This window comes from Peromyscus leucopus, chromosome 1, assembly GCF_004664715.2.
Source record: "Peromyscus leucopus breed LL Stock chromosome 1, UCI_PerLeu_2.1, whole genome shotgun sequence".
In the NCBI taxonomy this organism is placed as follows: Eukaryota; Metazoa; Chordata; class Mammalia; order Rodentia; family Cricetidae; genus Peromyscus; species Peromyscus leucopus.
Genome location: NC_051063.1, coordinates 70791431 through 70809740, shown reverse-complemented (window position 1 = coordinate 70809740; position 18310 = coordinate 70791431). Strand labels below are relative to the sequence as shown.

At 46.6% G+C, this 18310-nt stretch overlaps 1 protein-coding gene across 5 annotated transcripts in view; it reads right to left on the bottom strand.

The window, feature by feature from the left end:
- Positions 1 to 18310, bottom strand: part of Dhx32 (DEAH-box helicase 32 (putative)) — a 67265-nt gene that overhangs the window by 23143 nt on the left and 25812 nt on the right. For all 5 annotated transcript variants that reach the window (XM_037209655.1, XM_028868773.2, XM_028868792.2 and 2 more), the window contains exons 3-4: positions 7751 to 7944; positions 1204 to 1576 (exon numbers count right to left, since the gene is read on the bottom strand). In XM_037209655.1, coding sequence (XP_037065550.1) covers positions 1204 to 1576; positions 7751 to 7944 — 567 coding nt within the window. The remainder of the gene's footprint in view (positions 1 to 1203; positions 1577 to 7750; positions 7945 to 18310) is intronic.

The following is an 18310-nucleotide window of genomic DNA, read 5'->3' as shown; positions in this document are numbered from 1 at the left end:
TCCATCTGGCAGTTTCAACTCTCAAATGTTTTAGATTCCTGACTTTTACTGTTGTTCCCTTCCTCAGGCTCTCTCTGCCTCTTAATCATTTTATTACTTTTCCCCAAGGGCCTTCATAAACATTCTAAATCATGCAACTGGGGCAGGAGGATAGAATAAATCACTATCATAGAAGATTAGTATTCAGGAGAATGTGTATCATCTACACAAACATCTGATAAATGTCCTTATGCAGATGAGACTCCAATTACTCTCCCTAAGCAAACAGATAAAGTTTAAGTCTCAAGAACTGCCCTGGGCTACTTTAGTTCTGAGCCTGAGTTGAGGTCACATCTCCGAGCTACCCCCAGAAGACCCACAGTGAGGCAGGGGCTCAGCCCTTGGTAGTTCAACCTGCATCAAACCCTTTGTGGTCCCTGTTACTCACTAGAAACACTGCCCACCTGCCTCACACTGAGAGAGGCTGGGGTAGAGCAGGCTGCTAGTCTGTAAGAATGGTCTACTTCAGGCGATGATGAGGACGCAGCAGAGGGTGGGGCACTCCTGTGTCCAGAGTGGAGCAGCTGTACCAGAGGCTTCCATCAAGCCAGGCCCGGGTGGAGGAAGCTGGGGGGAGGATGGTTTCTCAGAACTCAAGATGCCACTGTTGTGGAATAATCTTTCTGTACACTGTGAGATGTGTCACTCGGACTGGTTTAATAAGACGCTGAACAGCCAACAGCTAGGCAGGATTTTCGGGGCAGAGAGAATGCTGGGAAGAAGACGACGCAGTCTCCAGCCAGACACAGAGGAAGCATGCCATGAAGAAGATGAGGTAACAAGCCATGAGCCATGTGGCAGCACGTAAATGAATAGAAATGGGTTAATTTATCAGGGCTAGTTAGCTCTAGTTAGAAAGCTATCAGACGAGCTTTTATAATTAATAAGAAGTCTCTGCGGTTATCTGGGAGCTGGCTGGTAGGACAGAGAAAGACTGGCTGACATGCCACCCCACTCCTTCTGAGAACCGAGAGATCTGGCAAGGCTTCCAGCACTGGTTTTGCTTATCTCGCCTGTGCTGCAGCTCTTGTGTAGAATGAGGTGTGGTGGAGGGAGCATTTACATGGCAGCTGTGTGAGGGGAGCCGGGAGCTGGTGATTAAAAGCTTCCAAAGGAAATGCTGTACCACAGCACTCGGTTAGGTCGGAACACCGCTTAACTTACTTGTTCACAGGCCAGGAAGACCACCACGTCACCCTTCTCGCCCGAGCGGTGGATTTCGAAGATAAGGCGTGAAATGGACTCGAAGGAGTCCTGCTGAGCCCCACTGAGGTACACAACCTCCACGGGGTGCTTGTTTTTCACTTCTATGAGAGGCACGTTTCCGTAGTAGGAGCTGAGTTTGCTGATGAGGACCGGCGAGCAGTTGATTATGAGCTTCAGTTCGGGTCTTGCTAGTAACACATCCTTAAGGAGTCCAAGCAGCACGTCGGTCGCCATGCTTCTCTCCTGGACGTCGTCCAAAATGATGACCCCATAGCTACCCAGGAAAGGATTGGACATCATTTCTCTCTGCAGCATATCATCAGTACAGTACCTAAAAAGAAGATGTATTAGAGAATTCCCTTGAAAAATCCTGTAAATCCCAGAATACACACGCTTGCCCTGCCCTGCCCTTCTTTGTGGCACTGGTTTTTTTCTTAGAGCCAATATCCCTTTGAGGTGACAGAATCTGTAGGGCCACAGCACACAACCCACACAAGCCCATTTGAATTGTTCTTTGTACATGCTCGATGACTCAAGGATCATCCTGGAACTCCTGGTCAGAGGCCTCTACTTACACAGAGGTCTGTGTGACCAATGTTCATCAGAAACGAGTGTCCTGCTTCTGCAAGCTCACTGGTACAAATGATAACAAATGCGTTTAACATCTGCCTTCAGCTTTGTAAAGCAAACAGTACCATCATTAAGCATCCTTACTGGACAGTTACCTCCCTTCCTGACATTAGTGGAACTCTGGGTACCGGCATACACTTTCCAAAGAGAAAACTCAGGCTCATGATCCAACCCATGATCCAACCGCCCACATGAAGGCTATCACTGGCGGGGGAGGAGAGGGTTGCTGCTAGGAGGCTGGGTCAACAGGGCGCTAACATCAGTAAGTCTGAAATGTTGCTCAAAGAACAGAAGTTTCTACACAGTTTGGGGCACCTGTGCAAACTGGCCGGCATGCTTGATGGGGTGGGGCATTATTAGCAATTTTGTTTATTTGTTTGAGATAGTGGACTCAAAATCTTCCAGCCTCAGCCTCCTTCACTGGCAATTTAATGGATATCAGCACCCCCCCCCCAGGAGCCCTTGAGATGTTTTTTAAAATTAAGAAAGAAATTTAAAAGCCACCTGGTAGTGATCCACTACCATAAAGATTTCTTTCTGACACAGTTTATATGTGCACACAGAATACTGCTTGAAGAAGGCAGGTTTCTGGATTCTCCACCTGTACCAGCACTTAACACTGAGGTTGCTGGATGGGTCTGCTGGTGAAGCCGGCATTTAGAAGCTCAGGTTTGGGGAGAGCTTCCTTCCACTCTGCCCAAACCTGACAGGAGCAGCTGCACCAGCGCAGGGCTCATGTGAACACGTGCTTTCCTCTGGGGAGTCTGCATGCTTGGGACATCCTGGGCAAAGGGTGCTTACTGGCCAGCCCCTAGCTACAACTGGGCAATGAGTCCCTGTTGAGTTCCAGGAAACTTCACACACGTCACAGCCCCCTGCTGGGAAACTGCGATGTGTTTAGCCTGAGGGCGCAGGGACGTGCAGGGACGGACTCTTGAAGCTGGAATCTGACTTCCTCTGAGGAACCCCTCCATCTTCCATTTCACTTGGCTGCTCGGCTGTCTGCTTTCACTGTGATAACTTCAGTTGTGAGGAGATACAGTGAGGCCCTGCATCTGACATACCAAACCCTGCTACAGTGCTCAATACCCTTTCAAGGGAAAACAGAGAGAAGAGAGCCAAGTTCCTAGTGTGTTTGGACCCTGGACCAATATACACGTTTCTCATTTAACCCTCAGAATAGATCCTGAGGGGAGACATAGCCCCTCACCTTTATAAATGAAGAAAATAGGTCAACAATTTAAGTTTTCCAGCAAGGGTCACAAAGCTAGGGTCAGGCTCAAGGTTTGATTGTCTGCTTTGTTTGTTTTTTGAGACAGGGTCTCACAGTGTAGCCATGGTTTGTCTGGCACTATGTAGCCCAGGTTGACCTCCAACTTCCCACCACATACAGGCATGCACGGCCACAGCCATCTCAGGTTGAGATTTGGACCAGATGGCCTAGCACACCTGATACCACAGACTGCGCCCTCGCCTCCAGGGTCAGGGCTAAGACTTTAGATTTGGTTCTTGCTCTCAATTTATGACATTCAAGGTTTACTTTCTGCCTTTCTGTTCACACAGACTCACCCCGAGTCTCACCGGATGAGCAGTAACAAACTGTGGATCATGCTTACATGAGAAAATGATCTAACCTAAGACTGGAGTTTTTCTGAGCACAATATGCAAGATGCAGACAAAGGCAACCAAAATCTAGCTTTCCGGTCATCTTCTGCAGAGGTTAATTAGGACCCAATGACCTAAGCTACTTTGGCCCTATTTTCAAGAAGATTGTGTTTATGTCTGCTCCTTTCATGTCACTGATACAATCTTGTTCCTTTTCAGCAAAACTCAGCTGAGCAACCATCCCATCGGCACTCAGTTTCCTCAACGCCATGCTTCCCATAAAGGGAGGAGGTATATGAGTTATGTAAAGAAATCCAGGTTTGATTAAAAAGGGAGAGGATGGTGACCTATTTAAAACTCTGCTAGACTCAGCATGATGACTCAATACTTAAGGAATCACTAAGCTTCAGCCGTTTCCCCACAACACAGATATCTCCCCACCCCCCCCCCACCCACCCGCCCCTCACTATGTAGCCCTGGCTGGCCTAGAGCTCACTATGTGGACTGTTTTGACCTCAGAGATCCACCTGCCCCTGCCCCTTGAGTTCTGGGATTAAAGGTGTGCCCCACCAAGCTTGGCAAGAATCATTTCTCATTTTCACATTAATGAGATTCCACGTGAACAATGCTTTAAAAATGTTGTCATGGTAACTACATAGATAAGCTGTCAGTGTTCTAGGCAATGTAACACAGTCTGTACCTTAAATTTCCAAGACTTGTGAGAGTCAAGAAAAACATATTAAGAAGTTGTATTCATATCCGTACCTTCTGGAAGGTTTGTACGGAGTTTGACCCTAATGAAAACAGTTCTGACAAGAGCAGAGGTTTAAGATCCACAGCTGCCGCACGGGAGGACCACCGCATGGGAGGCCCGCCGCACGGAAGGCTGTGGCATGCATCGAAGAAAGCGCTTTCAGGTATGCAGTATTTAGGTGTCTACTGTCAGGAAAGGCCAGAAAAAGCCTAAAGAACTAATTTTTAGAGCATTAAAAAAAAAGAACAGGAAGGGAGGGAGGAGTGAGGGAGGGAGGGGAGTAAGGAGGGAGGGAGGGAGGGAGGGAAGGAAGGCAGGCAGGGACGAAGGAAGGAAGGAAGGAAGGAAGGAAGGCAGGCAGGCAGGGACGAAGGAAGGAAGGAAGGAAGGAAGGAAGGAAGGAAGGAAGGAAGGAAGGAAGGAAGGAAGGAAGGAAGGAAGGAAGGAAGGCAGGCAAGAAGGGAAAGTTATCTTTACCGGGTATCTATGATATGCCCAGTGGTGTTACAAAGAAAACATAAAAGGTAATATAGCTTCTCTAGTAATTAACTTTAGAGCTTCTGACGGAAGGGCTGGCAATGCAGCTCAGTGGTAGAGCACTTGCCCACCGTGTGCAAGGCCCCGGCCCAACATCATTAGGAAACATCTGTGGTTTAGGTCGCCATTCAATCTGAGGGCACTCAAAATCATAGCTAGCATACCTCTCCGGGAAAACAAACTGATTCTGGTAACGATTCTAAAGATATAATTACAAATTTAATTATCACCATAAAATAGTCACCATCCACACTACGTTTCAGTTCTGTCTATTCAGCCATTTAGTCCTTTCGACACCCCTCTGAACAGCCATTGCTTTTATGGGTAAGGAGGCCTCAACACAGACAGCTCTGGGAGGGAATCTACGCAGAATCCCGGCTAGAAAGCGGGAGACACTGGCTGTAAAGCCACGCAGCCTCCTAGGCAGGGACTTTTTGATCTTCGGGCCTCCCTGAGGCTCAGACCCTGCTGGCTAAGGAGGAACACCGTGGAAAGGGAAGCCCTGTGTCCTGTCCTGCTAACAAGGCCTCACAGTGAAGATGGAGACAGGAAAGGACAGGCAGTCCAGTAGAGGCAGAGAACAGAACCTACAGTAGCCACAACATTCCATCCACATGAGCCACAGCTTACCGCAAGCCCCAGGGCTCCCACTCGGAAAGTTAACACGTGAACAAGGAATCTCAGACCTTCCTCTGCCTGACAGAATCCAGTGCTTAAGACAACCCCATGAAAACCAACAGATGTTTAAAAAGATGTTGTGCTCCATTCTTACGTTAATAGATCCCACTGTATGTACCTTTGTGACTTTCTCAATAATAATAATAATTTAAAAATAGAATTCCATATTCATTAACCTAAAAACTGCTACATCTGCCGGGCGGTGGTGGCACACGCCTTTAATCCCAGCACTCGGGGGAGGCAGAGCCAGGTGGATCTCTGTGAGTTCGAGGCCAGCCTGGGCTACCAAGTGAGTCCCAGGAAAGGCGCCAAGCTACACAGAGAAACCCTGTCTCGAAAAACCAAAAAAAACAAAACAAAAAAAAAAAAAACCCAAAAACAAAAACAACAACAACAACAAAAAAAAAAAAAACCAAAACAAAAAAAACCTGCTACATCTAAGAGTTCTTTCTCAAGGCTTTCTAAGTCTGGATGGCATTAAAGATATAAAAACACAAACAATGACTACAGTACAGAATTTAGCTGGAGCCATTATTTAGTTAAAACACACAATTCAAAAGGCCAGTTTAAAGAATAAAAAGTAAGGGACTGGAGAGATGGCTCAGGGGTTAAGAGCACTGACTGCTCTTTCAGAGGACCCAGGTTCAATTCCCAGCACCCACATGGCAGCTCACAACTTTCTGTAACTCCAGTTCCAGGGGACCCAACACCCATGGCAAAACACTGATGCACATAAAATAAAAATAAATAAAACCCTTTAAAAGGGTGAAAAATAAAAGCAGTATGGTGGTACACACATCTAGTTCCTAGATTTGGGGGCAGAAGCATTGGGGGACTAAAAGCTTTAGGCCAGCCTTGGCTACATAGCGAGACTTTCTCAACCCCCTAAGTTGAAAATAGTGAATGGAAATGCTAAGTTTAAGCTCTCCTCATCCTTCTTGTTGATTCTTTTATCCTGTTTAACCAGTCAACTAGCTTGTGAGTTCCTAAGAGACAGGGGAAAGGGATTCCTTTTGTATGTGCCCTGTATATAGTGAGTAATTTATAAACACAAATGCATCCAATGGCTTTGTTCATTGTGAATTTTCACAAAGGTAAAATAGCCTCAAGAACTTTAAGCCAAGGTGTCCCTGGCCTCAACATCCCCTAAGGCTTGATACTTGATACTGAATGAGTCACTGGGGCAGGCATTCTGAACGAGCTCCAGGTTTGGGCCAGGGCAGTACTCCCTCCTCCCATCAAGTTAGTGAACATCCCCTATGGGACAAGTGTATCAGACATGGGCTAGCAGTGTGCAGAACACTATCCCTGCCCTGTAATTCTGCAGCAGCACTCTCCAGAAGGAGGGCCACACCAGCATGCCACATGAGTGGGTTATGGATATGGAGATATTCTGGCCTCTCGAGCTCCTAAAGGGGAAGACAGTGCCCTGGGCATCTGAAACCCATTGGGTGGTCACTTCTGGCTGCAAGCAGCTTTGGCCACTCCTTGCAGTGTGGGATAGGCACAGGCTCTGTCATTGTCTACGAGGGCGCTATAACACTATTAGAGAAGCCTTGGCTCTAAGCAGTTACTTTTTCAATTCCCCGTTTCATTTTTTCCCCTTTTGCATTTCTCTTTTCTACTTTGTGTCAAGCCTTGGAAGCCTCTGTTAAAGAAAGCTAAACACAAACATCTGCTAACGTAACTGCAGCCTCAGAGAAGGCTCCTTGGAACCCCTAGGACTTCAAAGTATATCTAGAAAAACAGATCCCAAAGGCCATGTGGAGGCTGAGGGTGGGTGTCACAGAAGCCCACCAAGAGCCTCTAATGCCTACCTCTACAAGGCCAGGGAAGTCTTCCTGGTACAGGTGACCCTTGCACTGAATCTTGAGTGACTAGAAAGAACTGGCCAACCCCAGAAGAGTCATAGACAGGCCAAGTACACGATGGGTAGGCCAGGTATAAGGCGTAGAAGTGTGGAAACATGGGTATCACACAGAGCCACAGGGAGTCACGTGGCTGGCACAAGGCCAATGGTGATGGACTCACCAGGAGGCACAAATCTCTAAGTACCAGATGGAAGGTCTTGGGTGAAACTAACAAGTTGTAATTCTCCCCCTGAGGGCTGTAATCATGGAAGCTTAGACAAGGAACAAGTGAGGACAGCAGGGAGGGAAAAGAACCAGTGTGTGTCAGGCTGGAGAGGGCAGTTATTACACCGTGGGTGCTTGACATGTAGACGACAAGGACAATACTCTGAGGATTGCAGAACCCAAGCCAAGAGGCACCTAGGCAGAGATGAAGCGTCTACGTACAAACCTCAGGATTGTCTCACTGGTGCAGCAATTTTCAAAAGGAATCACATAGCCAACTTCATGACCAATGTTAACATCCATTTCGTCGGCTACCCGCAGGGCCAGCTGGACTGCCGTCTGCTTGTGGACCTGTGTGCAGATCACGCCCCCGTGCTGGTAGTGGATGGAAAGGCAATATTCAGCACACCACTGAGGAACCTTGGACAGGGAAAAACGACACAGGATCAGCCCCTGCTAGGAAAGACAAACTCAACACAGAGAAGCAGCTCTTTCTCAGACCTGGCTTCATGTGCTCTGAGATCTTTTTCTTTCACCGGTTAATTACCAGCAGACTGTATTAAACCTTACTTAGTGAGACTCTGAGTGATCAATACTGTACACTTTAATCACTAGTAAATGATGAGTATGCAGGTGTTACCAGGAAATCGGAAACCATGAAGCTTTGACTCCCTGATTTTAGAAAGTCAGTTTAGGACATTTAAAAAAAATAAATGGATGCTAGATATAAAGCAAAGAACAATCAGACTGCAACCCACAGAACCAGGGACATAGCAGGGGGGACCCTAGGATGACTGTGGCTTAGAGTAAGTTTTGGTTTTACTCAATCACTGGGCAAGCTTCAGTGAAACATTTCACTATTAGGATAAGAATTTGTACTGTCTCAAGCTAGTAACAGAAAAAATTTAAAAAATGATCTAAACCTATGCCTCTTAAATTTTTTTTTAGAGGTTTATTTGTTTTATGTTTTATGAGTATTTTGCTCATGTATGTGTACCACATACAGTGCCCACAGAGGCCAGAAGAGGGGGCTGGATCTCTGAGAACCGGAGTTACAGATGATGCTGGGAACAGAACCCAGGTCCTCGGCCAAGTGCAGCAAGTGCTCTTATTTGATGGGCACTGTCCAGGCCCAGCTTATGCCAACTGTGAAAGACTCATGCAGACACAAGTCATTTTTTTTCAGGTAATAAGAAGACCTCATCAAAAATACAGTTTCTGGTGTGAGTGATTATGTTTTAAAGAATGTAATATTAAACAACATTTAAATGAAAAATAGCAGCCCCGAATTAAAGCATTTACATTTAAATTTAAGCAATCATAACAATATCCAAATGAGCCTGCTTAACATGGTTCTACTAATGAAAGCTAAAATGTTCTGCCAATTTATTATCTGAATGTAATTAAAAATCAACCCAGCTTGCTTAGAGTCAATTTCAAGCAAAGTGGCTCTTCAGCTATTTTATTTTCAAAATCCTTTTTATCTAAAATGTGTTCCATGGCTGGAGAGATGGTTCAGTAGTTAAAAGCACTGGTTGCTCTTCCAGAGGACCTGGGTTCGATTCCCAGCATCTCTACAGTGGCTCACAGCTGTCTGTGGTTTCAGTTCCAGGGGATCTCATGCCCTCTTCTGACCTCCATGAGCACCAGGCATGCATGAAAACAACACACACACATACAATAAAAAATAAGCCGGGCGGTGGTGGCGCACGCCTTTAATCCCAGCACTTGGGAGGCACAGCCAGGTGAATCTTTGTGAGTTCGAGGCCAGCCTGGTCTACAGAGCGAGATCTGGGGAACGTGCAAAGCTACACAGAGAAACCCTGTCTCGAAAAACCAAAAATAAATAAAAGTAAATAAATAAATTTTAAAAATTAAAAAATAAAATGTGCTATGGATCAACTGAGTTTTAGTCAGGTTAATGTGTGCAAGAGTTATAGTAGAAGGTATCAAATTCATTTTGTACTCTATAACCTTAAGGTGCTATTAATAAATTATGCTTTGGTACATGCATTAAAAAACCAGTCAAAAGGTGTTTTTAATACTGATCTGGGTAGTAAAAGCCTATTAACATTTTTAAATTATGTGGAGGTTGCTACATCATGAGATTCTTAGATTTTAATTTTCATCGGAATTTGAAAGTGTTAGTGATTCCAAAATGAGCATATTGGCCATGACTAACTGTATAGCAGCAATCCTTCTACATTGAGGGGCCAGCCTTGTCCCTAGGCCGAAAACTGTCAGTCATTATTTAGTCCCTGCCTAGTCTGCTCTATGAGAGAAAGTCTATGATGCTGCACTGAGGAACCAGGCTGGCTGGTTAGTGCTCTGTCTCACACAGGGTAGTTTTCCTATAACTCAGGGACCAGGCTGGCTGGTTAGTGCTCTGTCTCACACAGGCCAGTTTTCCTATGTGTTAGTTTCCTTATCTATGAAACAATGAGTTGAACAGAGGCTGACTCCTCCTCCCCCAAGTCGGAACATCTCTTTCATTTTCTCCAGGGCTCACTGCTGTCCGTGACTAAGTAAATTTAGATCCTGCTATGCTGACCAGGGCGGGGTGTGTAGGGGGGTGGGGGGGCAATGCTTGTCATCGCTGAGCCACAGGCTCCTCATCCCCTCTGTGCCACACCCCCAGATCATGAGCTGTGAGAGCAGAGATCCACAGTCATAATCAGCAAGTTATCCCAGTTATCAGTTAATATTCATCAACCAAGCAAACCATCTTGTATCTTCCAGAAATATTTACAATGTCTAAAATCCTAGATAGTTTATCTTGAGTTGTTTCAAAATCACTGGCCTAAATAGAAATTTACATAAAATCTGTTTCCTTCATTCCTTAGGGTAATGGTTAAAACCTTCATGAACAACTTGATAGGATTCAGAATCACCCAGATATGGTGAGATTTTATTTGTGCTGAAATGTGATTTTATTTGTATGTTAATAAAGTTGCCTGGGGGTCAGAGCTAATAGCCAGCCATTTAGCAGAAGTCAGGCAGTGGTAGCACACACCTTTAATCCCAATCACATGACAGGCAGAATCTCTGTGTATTCAAGGACACAGCCAGCATGGAGACACATGCCTTTAATCTCAATACCAACCATAGAGACCTGGAGGTCTGTATAGACAGGCAGTGACGAGGAGGTCATGTGGTTGGGTTTACAACCAATGAGAAGGCAGAACAGAAAGTCAATAAAAAGATAGACACACAGAACGTAGGTCTCTTTCTCAGGGGAAGGACAACAGCAAGGGGTAAGAAGATGGTCTTAGCTCTCAGCTGCTGCTCGATCTCTGGGCTTTTAACTCTGCATTTGGCTCTGTGTTTCTTATTTAATAAGACCGTTCAGAACTACATCTACAACCAGAGGCGTGGCTGTCAGGTTTAGCTGAGGAGGGGAGACCTAAACGTGTGTAGAATATCACCCTCTAACTGGGGACCTAGACTGCATAAAAAGGAAAAAAAGGGGGGGGGTCCATGGTGCACTTGATTCCGTGGATAACACGCTTGCTGTGTATGCATGAGCCTGAGTTCACACCCAGCACTGATGTGAAAAAACACTCCTCTGTAATCCCAGCTCTGGAGGCAGAGACAGACAGATTTCTGAGGCTCACTGGCTGGTCTATTGGAATCAGCAAGCTCCAGGTGCGTTGAGAGACTCTTTCTTAAAAAATAAGGTGTAGAGTAATTCAGGGAGATATCTGATGTTGACTTCTGGCCTCCATAATGTTTGCATACCTGTACATGTATACTAAAAAAGGAAAAAAAGAAGTGAACTGACATCCATCTCTCTCTATTCCCTGAATATGGATACAATATGACCAGCTGCCTCAAGCTCCTGCCACATTTTCTCCACCATGATGGACTGTTCCCTTAAACTGTGAACTCAAATAAACCTTTCCCTTTTATTTGTTTTGTTTTTTTGAGACAGGAGTTTCTCTGTGTAACAGTCCTGGCTGTCCTGGAACTTGCTTTGTAGACCAGGCTGGCCTCAGACTCACAGAGATCCGCCTGCCCGCTGGGGTCAAAGGCTAGCGTCAGCACCTCAAGGCTAAGGCTTCCCTCCTTCAGCTGGGTGTTTCCTCATGGCAACTGGAGAGTAACTAACACACCCAACAGATCATTTTACCCCTGCCAAATCCTTCCCTTTAAGTCTGATTTCTCTTGCCAGGGTCTTCTACCTAGGGCCCTAGCCAAGACCTCAAACAGGATTCTTACACAAGGCGAATAAAATAACATTTTGAATCTTTTATCTCCCAACAGACTGGAAAATCCATACTTGTGGCTTAATATTCGAGAAAGGATCTGACACACAGTGGGGCTAACACATATTTGAACACTGTGAGACTCTGGTGACCAAGAAGATGGGTCTCTGCTCTGTCAGCACTCACAGGGTGGTGGGGGTGTGGGGGCGGGGCAGGCAGGTGGCTCTGGGATGTAAAAGGACCTCATAATAACGAAGAAAGGACAAGAGCCAGGCTGGAGAGTAAGCATAAAAGGAGTAAACTGAGGGCCACTTAGCACAAAGGACAACGGCAGAAGCTCTAACAAACTCAGTATGCTCAGGAAAGAAACAGATATTCCATGATTTCTCACTACAACACTGGGGTAATGCATAATGAACATGAACAGCACCTGAGCAAGTGAGGTAAGAGGCAGGAATGAAGCCCCTTCAGGGCAGCATGGGCGTCAGGCATGAAGCAGGGAGGGAGAAAACCTCTCTGAAAGTCAGGAAGATGGTCACTGTCATGGTGACTGACGTGCAGAAGACGTGAGGCGTGGCTCCCCTGATAGCCACTGAAAAGCAAGCCAGGATCCTGAGGCAGGGAGGGTTGTCCCAGAGTTTCAGAGCTGAAAGGAACCCAGGAAGTCACAGCCTTGGAACTGGGAAGGGTCCTTCCACAGGTCGGATAAAACACCCAGTGGAGGAGGGAGCCCACTTGCTCCGCGGAGTAGAGACGTGTACTCAGTAACCAAGTTTCACAGCTGAGCAGAAACCGCAACTAATTACAGAGCCTGGAAGACGTGTCCATTCTATATACCTGGAGATAATAACAGTAAGCCTTGCAATCGCAGGCTGCAATGTTCTCCCTCTGAACAGAAAGGGGAGGGGTCCTGCCGTTAGAATTCCTACCCTAGCCTCATTGCTCTAGGTCAGTGGTTCTCAGCCAGTGGTGGGTTGTGACCCCTTTGGGGTGGACTGACCCTTTCGGGACACGGGTCTCGCCTAAGACCATCAGAAAACACAGATATTTATGATTCATAACAGTAACAAAATTACAGTTATGAAGTAGCAATGAAAATAATTTTATGGCTGAGGGGTCCCCACAGCATGAGGAACTGTATTAATGGGTCCTAGTATTAGGGAGGTTGAGAACCACTGCTCTAGGCAAACCAGGGGCATTCTGAAGTGTACGTCCTTGACAAATGTCAAGTCCTGCTGAAAAGAAAGAGCTCGAAGTCTAGGCACTTAACTTCGAGGTGCAGAAGGAGCACTCCCCAGGAGAGCTTTGTGTCACTGTCTGCAGTGTGGGGACACTGCCTTCTTCTGTGCTTAAGGCTCCTTCTTGAATCTGTCATCCCTCCAGGCGATGCTCCCCAGGGGGCTTTTCACTGTCGGAGAGGACCCTTACTCTGGTCATCCCACAGTCACCTGCCGGACAGAGCTCTCAGTTCTCCATCTAGTTTCTCTTTGGAAGATCTTTCCCTATCAGAACGTCCAGTGGTGGGTAGGCTAGGAGCCAAGTCGGACCTGTGGGAGCCACAGGCATGCAGAGAGCTACGTCTCTCCACAGCGTGCGGGTCTTGCTCTCTTTGGGGAAAGTGAATTCCAAGACCCCGTAGGACAACAATGACACTAAGCACTTGGCGAAAATTATGCAGTACAGTGGGAAAAAAAAGAGGCAACTGCTCCTTTACCCCATGGGAGACAAAACCCTACTTACAAAGCAGCTCGTCTGGAGTTGGAGAGCAGACAATACCCACGTGCGTGTGCTTGGTCTAGAAATTCTCACCAGCTGGAAATCAATCGCTCAGAACCCATCTATCAAATGACCATATTTTCTCAATCCGTTTTCTAAGAGTGGCTTTAAGAACTGTCAGACATGCCAACTGTGTAACAGTCCTTGCAGTGAGGCATGCTTCTACTCTGCCCACAACCTCACCCGCTTCAGGGACTCCTGGGGCAGGAGCAAGTGTCAGGGTAGGCGGCAATATGTGTATCTCCTGCCATGAGGACAACGAGGCGGGTGGCTAACTCTAGTTCCCATCGGCTTTGTGGACTTTGGTTACTGACTGGTGCAAATTCAAGAGGTAAAGCAAAAATGTCCCAGTCCCCAGGCTTGACAGCATAGCCCATACAAGAGCTCAGGCTGTGGGATTCTGGGAGGCTAAGAATCCATCAGCCAAATGCAGATCAGAACCTGAAGAAGCAGCAGCAGCGGCAGTGGCAGCGGTGGCGGCACTGTATATGGCCTCATCAGTGCCAATCTGGCAAGACGACATCCACAAGAGCAGCACTGGTGGGGGGCTCACTGCCCTTTCCATCGACAGCTCCAGATGGCTTCTCCTCATCAACATTGGAAAAAGGAGGAAAAGGCCCCCATGAGACAGAAAATGGCTGCTGTCCTGACCTCCAGGTCCCTAAGCCCTGGCTGATTATCTCTAGCCTGTGCAGGAGACTCCTCTTCCACATCTTCTCCTGGAGTCCCAAGGACACTAATTATGCAGAGCACCAAAGTCCCTTCAGTACCAAGATAACCACAGACTTCCCAAGGAGAAAGGAGTCCTAAGGACTAGCAATCCACCCGAAGATGGGAATCTCTCCCACAATCCCTGCGGAGGGGCCATGGAACTGACTCCCCAAGTAGATCACTCTGCCCGCTGCCAACCAGTAAGTCAGAATCCTTCACCAAGGAGGGTGCTTGTGAGTTTCCAGTCATGTATCCCTGCATGCATGGCTTTGGATGAGCACAGGTCAAATCTATCTGCAGAGAATTGTGGACAAAGATGTCCAGTCAAGATAGGAGACATCCCACACCACCAGTGTCTCAAACGAAATCTTAGTTGTTTTGTGCTTAACGTCACTGACCCGTCTGACTCATGGGAGACTAGGGAAAAAGCTGGAGGAGGAGACACAGTAGGTAGTTCTAGAAATGCTTCTCTTCTAAGTCTGTCCCGAAAGAGTAACAGGAAAGGGCTCCTCCAATGGATGAGAAATTGTCTTTCTCTTCCCCTGGGCAGTCACTAAACAGCCCCAGCAACATCTGCACCAGAGAGAGAAGGCAGTTGGAGAGACTTTGGCTCTGAAGATAGGTTTTTCTTTGAAAGACTTAAAACTATGGGGAACAAGAATGGAGTCTTGGAAACAAAACAAGCTACTTTCAGAATTTAAAACACAAATGAAATTTCTATTTGAATGCAATTTGACTCCTCTAAACCTGAAAGGCTTTGCGTTCCTCCTCAACAGAACAAAACCCTAGCTTACTAACATGGCTAAGATTAAAAATGGTGATATCTCAGCGCGCAGAAGGTAGAGGCAGGAGGATCCAAGCTCACGGTCATTCTTGGCTGGGATACTTTGAGAAGCTATCTCAAGCAAACCAAACTTTAAAGTGACAAAAGAAACCACACGGTGCCCAGTTATAAAACTGTCACACACTGACAGAATGTACAGCGATTCTTGCTCTTAGCAATCACAAATTCTAAAGAAACGTGGGGCAGCAACTCCGAAATGACCAGTTTTGTGAGACTGAACAAGGAAACGGAGATATAAATAATAACAGGGCCGTGTGGCTGAGAAGGATGTTATGGAATGTGGGGCCGCTACAAAGAGACCAGAGCTGAGCTGGGAGCCAATGATATGAATGCATCCTGACACAGGGAGATAAATATAAAAGATGAACAAATGGAAATACCCAGAGAAAGAAATGAATAGAGGAAGACAGAGGAGGGTCGAAACATGGAGCTATGCATGCAGATAGATGAACTGATGGGATACAAGTAAATCACACTCACTTCCCAGATGGAAGAGCCAGAAACACAAGCAGCCACATACTTCCTGGTAGGAAGAGCCAGAAACACAAGCAGCCAACGGCAACAGGCACACCTGCTGCCCAGGTCTCAGTTTCTAAATGCAGTTATCTGCTAAAGACACCAGAGCTCCTTGAGAAGACAGACCGGCTGTTCCCTAGGCTGGCCCAGGGAACGTGCCAGAGGAGCCTGGGACATCTTACTGTGAGAGCAACAAAGCACTCAAGAACAACGCAGGTGAGTGACGAGGACAGGGGTCCTCCTTAGGTGTTCTAACCGGGCACGGAGGGACAGACTGAGCAGCAGAATGGGTTTATTAGTGTCCACAGGGTAGGACTGGGTCTATGCCAACATAAGAAATGTCATAATAAATAAATTATTAAGAATAGAAAGCTAAGCCAGGTGTGGTGGCTCACACCTACAACCCCAACACTTAGGAGGCTGAGGCAGGAGGATTGTTGGGAGAGTTTAAGGTTAGCGAGGGCTACAGAATAAGACCCAGTCTTTAAAAAAATAATAATAATAATTTAAACATTTTTAAATAGTAAGGCTGGGCATGATGGCACATGCCTTTAATCCCAGCAGCTGGGAGGCAGGAGGATCTCTGTAAGTTTGAGGCCGGCCTGATCTACATAAGTTCCAGGGCAGCCAGGACTACACAGAGAGACTCCGTCTCAAAACCAAAACAAAACAATAACGTAAGAAATCAAGAGCTGAGTCTTCAGCCAATTTGGAGGCAGAATTAGGACCACTGTTAGCTGCCACCAGGTGTGTCAGAGTTATGGGGGGAGGTGGGGGGAGAGACAGGACACAGCTAGGCTGCCATCAGGGCAAAGTGACCATCCCAAAGTAAAGCAGGCTGACACTGTGGGCTAATGTGTGACAAGGCGCGTACTTCACGCGGTCTATGAAACCGTAAAGGGAAACATGGAGTTCACGGCTGAGAACCGGCAGCTGCCGTCTCTCCAGGAGATCACGCGCAGCACCAGCAGCATGGAGGAAGGCTTGATTGCCGCTCCTCCTGACAGCATGCTGAGGAAGCACCAGGGCAGCACTCCTCGGGAGCCACCTGCAGCCATCCTGCCACAGGCAGAGCCTGAACCAACCCGAGGACACCTCGGACACCATCAGAGTTCCACAGCACTCACTGCGCCCTGAAAATGCCAAGGTCACGAAGGACGGGGGAGAAGCTGTTTCAGGCTGAAGGAGTTTTAAGTGACAATGAATAATCCAGAATAATTCTGGATCCTTTTGGAGGAAGATTTCAATGTTTTTATGACATCCCAGCTAGTAAATAGAACACCTAGGAATCAGTACAAAGAGGGGCACCAGCACTGTGCTCCCTTTTCGGATCCTTCTGTTGGTACTGTGAGAGAAGGGCATCATGCCACCTCCCTCCCTTCGGCGGTCTTGCTCTGGAGCCCATGCTGGCCTGCCCCTGCTCACCCTCCTCCCTCGGCCTTCCAAGGGCTTGGATTATAGGTGTGGATCATGCCTGGCTTTGCTAACTTTTATTTATTTTCTTTGAGACAGGGTCTCTCTATATAGCCTGGCTGTCTTGGAACTCTCTCTGTAGACCAGACTGGCCCCAAACTGAGAGGTCCATTTGCCTCTGCCTTCTGGGTGCTGGGATTAAATACGTGGGCCATCACACCTCAATTTAGTCTTTTTTTTTTTTTGGTTTTTTAGAGACAGGGTTTCTCTGTGTAGCTTTGCGCCATTCCTGGAGCTCACTCTGTAGTCCAGGCTGGCCTCGAACTCACAGAGATCCGCCTGCCTCTGCCTCCCGAGTGCTGGGATTAAAGGCGTGCGCCACCATCGCCCGGCTTTCAGTTTAATCTTAAAAGGTACAGAATAGGGGCTAGCGAGATGGCTCAGGGGTAAAGACAGCTTGCTGCTCTTTCAGAGAATTAGAGTTTGGTTCTCATACTCACATGGGGCAGCTTACAGCCACCTGTAACTTCAGCTCTCTTTTGGCCTCTGAGAGCACACGCACACAAGGCATATATTCACACACACACACACACACACACACACACACACACACACACACACACACTAATAAAAATAAAGAGCCAGGCATAGTAGCGCACAACTTTAATCCCAGCACTCAGGAGGCAGAGACAGATGGATCTGTGAGTTTAAGGCCAGCATAGTCTACATGGCAAGTGAGGGCAGCCAGGACTACATAGAGAGATACTGTCTCAAAAAAACCACACACACACACACACACACACACACACACACACAAAAAAAAAAAAAAATCTTTAAAAAATTTGGAACAAAATGTGTGTGTTCATGCATGGAAGTGGGGGGGATGCTGAATCAAATGTGGTATGGCAATATCTTTGGAGACTCTGGGGACAGCTGTGGAAAACATCTGTACTATTACTGAAAATTCTTCATCAATCTGAAATAAGCACAATAAGCATAAAACAAGATTTAAAAAGATAAATTTTAAAATAAAGAATGTCCACTTGTCCACAGAAACCAGAAAATTCATTTAGTTCTTACAATGAATAAAAGTAAATCGATATAAAAATAACTCATCAGAGTAAATAAAAAGTTACAATAAACTCTTGATACCGGCAGCTATAAACCAGATATAAACCATCACTCACTACCCAGCCCTCCTCTCTCCAAAGTACATTTCAGGTGACTTGGAAGAGGCAGGCACAGTGTGAGTGTTCTTTTCTGTGTTTTTTGTTACTGTTTTGTTTTGTTTTTCAAGACAGGGTTTCTCTGTGTAGTTTTG